The sequence below is a fragment of the Colobus angolensis genome, unplaced genomic scaffold (assembly GCF_000951035.1).
Source record: "Colobus angolensis palliatus isolate OR3802 unplaced genomic scaffold, Cang.pa_1.0 Scaffold65, whole genome shotgun sequence".
In the NCBI taxonomy this organism is placed as follows: Eukaryota; Metazoa; Chordata; class Mammalia; order Primates; family Cercopithecidae; genus Colobus; species Colobus angolensis.
In genome coordinates this window covers 1,758,143-1,764,571 of record NW_012120154.1, presented here as the reverse complement: position 1 = coordinate 1,764,571, position 6,429 = coordinate 1,758,143, and the positions used below count along the sequence as shown (strand labels likewise).

General features: G+C 55.0%; 1 protein-coding gene across 1 annotated transcript in view; it reads right to left on the bottom strand.

The window, feature by feature from the left end:
* Nucleotides 1–3,537: 3,537 nt before the first annotated feature.
* The window catches only part of RPS19BP1 (ribosomal protein S19 binding protein 1), a 36,516-nt gene continuing 33,624 nt past the window's right edge, over nt 3,538–6,429 (bottom strand). The window contains exons 4-6 of the mRNA XM_011964323.1: nt 4,565–4,576; nt 4,243–4,340; nt 3,538–4,066 (exon numbers count right to left, since the gene is read on the bottom strand). Of these exons, the coding sequence (XP_011819713.1) occupies nt 3,932–4,066; nt 4,243–4,340; nt 4,565–4,576 (245 nt within the window). The 3' untranslated portion in view covers nt 3,538–3,931. The remainder of the gene's footprint in view (nt 4,067–4,242; nt 4,341–4,564; nt 4,577–6,429) is intronic.

Sequence of the window (6,429 nt, the reverse complement as noted above, 5' to 3'; positions counted from 1 at the left end):
AAAAAAAAAAAAAAAAAAAAAAAGATGGGTGCTCAGGGAGTCACAGGGCTCAGCTCAGCAGGACTGGGCTGGGATCAGCAAGGAGAGGCAGCCAGGATGTGGGTGTGAAGAGAGGGGATCCCCCCAAGCAAGAGAAAGGATGGAGGGCCCATTTCCTGAGATCGGGAAAACCAGGGGAAAGAGCATGATCTTATTTCAAAGAGGCCAGGTAGAAATAAAAAGTTCCTGGCTTTGGGAGGCCGAGGCGGGCGGATCACGAGGTCAGGAGATCGAGACCATTCTGGCTAACACAGTGAAACCCCGTCTCTACTAAAAATACAAAAAAAAAATTAGCCGGGCGTAGTGGCGGCCGCCTGTAGTCCCAGCTACTCGGGAGGCTGAGGCAGGAGAATGGCGCGAACCCGGGAGGCGGAGCTTGCAGTGAGCCGAGATCGCGCCACTGCACTCCAGCCTGGGCGGCAGAGCCAGACTCCTCTCAAAAAAAAAAAAAAAAAAAAATTAGCAGGGTGAGGCCGGGCGCGGGGGCTCATGCCTGTAATCCCAGCACTTTGGGAGGCCAAGGCGGGTGGATCAGGAGGTCAGGAGATCGAGACCATCCTGGCTAACATGGTGAAACCCCATCTCTACTAAAAATATGAAAAATTAGCCGGGCATGGTGGCGGGCACCTGTAGTCCTAGCTACTTGGGAGGCTGAGGCAGAAGAATGGCATGAACCCGGGAGGCGGAGGATGCAGTGAGCTGAGATCGCGTCACTGCACTCCAGCCTGGGTGGCAGAGCAAGACTCCGTCTCAAAAAAATAGAAAATAAAAAATAAAAATCAGCTGGGCGTGGCGGCACATGCCTGTAATCCCAGCTACTTGGGAAGCTGAGGCAGGAGAATCGCTTGAACCCGGGAGGCAGAGGTTGCAGTGAGCAGTGCCACTGCACTCCAACGTGGGTGACAAAGTGAGGCTCCATCTCAAAAAAAAGAAGTCCCCTCACTGACACCCAAGTGCCAACCACCCTTGCCTAGGTGGCCCATGGGGTGAGGTGGGGGCTCTCAGCCTAGTTGGGGTACTGAAGGTGGACACTTAGACCAAGTAGAAAGTGGCAGCTTCAGGAGACAGAGCAGGGCCTCCCAGCTGGGCTTTGAAGGGTGGGGAGAGTTGTGGACAGAGAATGGGAACAACACCCCATGAAAGTCAGCCAGGCAGGAAAGAACGGGGCATACACCAAGTGCCACAGTCCCACTGCCTGTGGCAGAGGCCTTTGCCCAGGCTAAGCTCTGAGTCTGCAGCTGGGCCCCAGCAGAGTCCCATGTTGCAGTCCTGGCCCACTCCTGCCTGGCCCCCTTGGCCAACTCCTCTAGTAGCAAAGAGGGTCAGAGTGTGGGGGCTTGAGCAGCCCATCCCACTGTGGAAGACACAGGAAGCCATGGCTGGGGCCCTCCTGTGGGGCATGAGGTAGGTTCCTCAAACTCTGCTTCCCCAAACCACCTGTGACACAAATGCTTCCGGTGCTTTCACACCCATCCATGATGTCTAGACCGGGGAAGGCCTCCTGCTTTGTCCTGTCAGCCCTGGGTTGAAGTGACAACTCAGTTTCCTCTTTTTTTGAGACAGAGTCTTGCTCTGTCACCCAGGCTGAGGTGCAGTAACGCCATCTTGGCTCACTGCGGCCTCCGCCTCTCGGGCTCCAGTGATCCTCCCACCCCAGCCCTCTTCCCCGCAAGCAGCTGGGACCACGAGTGCACACCACCATGCCCGGCTAATTATTTTATTTTTTGGTATAAATGGGGTTTTGCCATGTTGGCCAGGCTGGTTTTGAACTCCTGACCTCAGGTGATCCACCTGCCTCAGCCTTCCACAGTGCTGGGATTACATGTGTGAGCCACCACATCTGGCCTCAGTGTCCTCTTATTTGGGTCCTGTTGGCCACCACGTCCTGGCCATCGTGGTCAGCACCTCCTTGGCCCCCCATGGGGACAAACCTTGTCTCCTCCAGTGCTGCCCCAGTCACCCCAGCTCCCTGCTGCCTTCCAGACACCTGCACCAGAACTGCTCAGGGTGACAGTTAAAAGGCAGACTCCTCAGTCCTGTCCTTGAACCACTGGACCAGAGTGCCAGTGGTAAACACAAATGACCGTCACCCAGAGGGGACATGGACAGGCACCCAATAGCACTACTTGGCGTAAGTGTAAGATTTATTGGGAAGCTCACAAGCGGGGAAGCAGCAGGACCCTGGCTCCCATCCTCCTTGGGGGGCAGTGCCTGTCACTCTGCACTCAACCTAGGGAGGGAGCAGGAAGAACACTGGGCAATTATGTAACAGTGGGCGTGTCCTTGATAGAAAGGGGCCCCGGGCCTATGGTCAGCCTGTTCTTCCAGGCGCTAGAGGCTGAATTGGCTTCTTGTTAAGCTGCTTAAAAGATTAAGGGCACGAGCCTCCATGGATATCCGAGTTTCTCTGCCCAGTGGGGTCATTACAGTCCAGCAGGCATGAAGAGGCCCTGGTCTCTAAGGTTTGGGGTCACAGCACACTCCCTCCCCCTCCCCCTGCTGATGGAGGTCACCTGGAGACAGGACCACTGCCGGCAAGATGTGTGGCCCCATCATGTCTTCATTTAGGATGGAATACCCGTTAAAGATCAGGAACGGACCACCCACGGCAGTGGGGGAGCAAATGCTCTTACAAATAATGGGCCCCGAGGCAGTGTCATCAGGGAACCCAGGGAGCCAGATTGTCACTCCCAATCAGACCCAGCCTCAGGGGACTATGCCATGCTCTTTACCAGCAGCAATGGGAGTCACCACACCAAAGGAGCCCTTAGGCTGGGGTGGGCAGGGAAGAGTCCAGGAGACAAAGGGAGCTGCCTGAAAGCCTCCCAGGTCCCTTCCCCTGAGGCTCCCTGATGAATGGACTCCTGGGCTGACTTTTCACCTCTCCTCCACTGGCCCCACCTCTGGTCTTCACTCACACAGTCATTCAGTACCTGCCTGTCCTTCACCTCCTGATCCCAACCCATTGCCTGCTGGAAGGGTCCCGTCTGCCTCCCCTCACCTCCATTTTTCAGCTCAGGCACACACCTGAGTGTGAAACCATTTCTTCAGGTTACCTCCTGAGTCCCCTCTACTGTCCCCTCCCCACTACAACAGGCATTTGACCCCACCTGGCTGCACACCAGAGCCTGAGCGGGAAAGGGAACACACCTGGCGAAACGCTCCGCTCACGGCGGACTCCACGCTCCCCGGGCGTGGGCTGAAGCAGCACCCCTCCCACTGCCAGACCTAGCCACCTGCACCAGAACTCCTCCCAGCAGCTATTTTTTGCCTCAAGAGTCACCTTTTCAGCTGTGGAGGCCACCCCCAGAGGAAAGGGGCTCCCCTGGTGTAGGGCAGCAGAGGTTGGTGTTCTGATGGCTGCCCGCCAGGGCTGGACTGGAGGACTTGTGACCCGGAGCTGAGAAGCACGTTGGGAGATGGGGGAAGGCAGGGTGGCGCTTTGGTGCCACAGGAGATGGGAGACCCCCCGTGGGGCAGATCAGCAGCACACACAGCTCTTGGGTTCGCATTTATTACAACTTGGAAGCCCACCCTTCTTCCTACTCCAGGAGGTGCCGTCCCCGACGGCTCAGGAACCACAGCAAACAGCCCAGAGGCCCCACCTGGGCGAAAGCAAACAAAACAGATACGTTCCTTTCCGGCGGGTGCAGACGCTCTGCCCAGGCCTGCGGAAGCCAGCTCCAGTCTGTGTGTATATCCTCCCCAGGACTTCCGGCCCACCGGCTCCATTCCAGCCACCACACGGCTCCAGCTCCACGGCTTCCTCGACCCAGGCTGGTCCTGCATCGCCATCTGCTGGCCGCGCGGCACGGCCGGGTCCTGGGGCCAGCAGAGGAGTCGGACGCAGGCGGCCGGATTGAAAGCCTCTTCACCGTGCCCTCCAGGGAGCCTAGCTGCCGAAGTATTCCTGCTGGAACTTCTGGAAGTCTTCCTCGGTGAACACGGTGCCCTCGGCCTTCTTCTTCTTCTTGGTCTTGGCCACAGGCCGGTCACAAGCCTTGCGACCGCGGTTCTGGCGCAAAATCTGGGGAGGGTGCGGGACCTCTACTCATTTCAAGAGCAGAGGCGGCCGGCAAAGGTCACGGGGGAGTTCGGCGCAGCCTCCTACCCTGTGCTCAGGGCTGAGACCGCCATGGGGTCCTAGGGAAACAGTCTCGGCTCTCACCTCCCAGGTCCCTTCCCATAGTCCCCTCGACAAACCTGCTGGCTCACAGACTCCGCCACGGTGCTTCTCGTCCTAGTCAGAAACTTCAGGTTTACTCTGAGGTGGTCTCGACACTCTCGCTTCCGGTACTCGTCTGTGGGTGGCAGGCAGGGGGCACCGTTTCACATTCACTCCCCTTGGAAGCATTCTCGGTCCCTGGCCCATGGCCCTGCCAAAGACCTTTCATCGTCCCCTTCCCAGATTATTATAGCAGCTGGGCTCTTCTCCATCAAATGCATTCTCCACAGAGGTCCTGCTGAAAGCCCCAGGCTCTGGGCCTCCCCATTTTCCAACAATTATGTCCTGAATACTACTCACCAAGGGAGCTCTCTGGAGCTTACGCTTCAGTGAGAGATGAAGGACAACGACCCAGTATTTTACAAGTGCATATATTTCATGGAGAAAAACAAAATAGGAAACAGAAAAGGGGAATTCCAAGGGTGGAGGGTGCAATTTTAAATAGGAGGGAATGAGAAGGTCTCACTGAAACGACTTGGAGAGAGCTGTGGATATCCAGGGGGAGAGTATTTGTCTAGGTAGAGGAACACCCAGTGCAAAGGCCCTGAAGCAGAAATGTGTCAAATGTGTTTGTAAAACACAAAACAGCTGGAGTGGCTGGGTGCGGTGGCTCACAATTGTAATTCAGCACTCTGGGAGGCTGAGGCAGGCAGGTCACCTGAGGTCAGGAGTTTGAGACCAGCTTGGCCAACATGGTGAAACCCCGTCTGTATTAAAAATAAAAAAAACTAGCTGGGTGTGGTGGTGGGCACCTGTAATCCCAGCTACTCGGGAGGCTGAGGTAGGCGCGTCGTTTGAACTTGGGAGGCAAGAGGTTGTAGTGAGATGAGACCGCACCACTGCACTCCAACCTGGGTGACAAAGCAAGACTCTGTCTCAAAAAAACCCAAAAACAACAACAAAAGAACAGCTGGAGTGGGGGGAGTGGGTAGCAGGAAGAGACCAAGTTTGGCCGGGGAAGAGGGGGTAGGTCATGTATGCCTCCTCAGGCACCCTAAGACCACTACCTTTTACTGACTACAATGGGAGCCACCCAGAGGAGAAACAAGGAATGACTTCTGATTTTACAGGATCACTTTGGTTGCTGTTGAGATTACTAGGGGAGGGGGCGTGTGGAAGGCAGGAGACCGGCTAGGCTTCTGCAATAATCCAGGCAAGAGACAAAGAAGCTTGGAGCAAGGTGGCAGCCACAGAGGTGTTCTTTCCATTGGCTGCGAGGCTTGCCATTCCTCTCACTCAACATCTATGTGCCAAAACCTGTGCTGGACACCAGGGCTGTGGACAAGCCCAAGGGGGTGTGTGCCTTTAGGAGCTCCCATCTAACAGGGGAGGTGGGTGAGCACCCAAGACAGGACGGTGAGACAAGGGCTGGGACAGACAGGAATGACCTCTGGCACTCCACACTCCTGCTTCATGGCAAGTATCGCTGGGCCTCAAACCTGTCTCGCTCTCCTGCCTCCAAACTTTGGCTCAAGTTGTATTTCCTCCTTGGAATTCATAATTCTTTTAACAAATACCTTAACATATTTATGCATCAGACTCTAGGGATTCAGACACAGGAGCTTGTCACGTCCTAACACGTCAAAATATCACCATCTTGCCCACACCAGCCCCTCCGAAAGTCTTTATGTCTGTTAAGTGACACCACATCCCCCAATAAACTAGGCTCCACCTTCACAGCCAATTCACCACTAAAACCCCTCTAAAGGCTGAAATTCTCTGCTGTCCCCCCTTTAACGTATCTTCCACCTGCAAAATTCTCTTATCTCTGCTGCTATGGCCACTGCCCAGGCCACAGCATGTCCCATTTGAATGGAGTGGGTAATAGCAGCACTCTGGGACATGGTGCCTGGTTTCTACCCGTACCACCTGGGCAGGTGCCTTTTTCTGAATCTGTAAAACGGGGGTGATAGTAGTATCGACCTCAAAGGGCTGCTGTAAGGATCAAATGAGCTGACATTTGCACAGCACTTAGAATCAGCACCCGGCACAGAGTGTTAGTGAATGTGTTTAAATGCTCCATCTTTGATCCTTATTCACTAGTCACCTTTACTAGCCTCTATTTTTTCAAATTCTCAAAGGCAACAACCTCCTTTCTAACCCAGGACCTTTGCACATGCTACTCTTCCTAGAATATTTTCCTACTTTTCACCTAGCTCACTCTT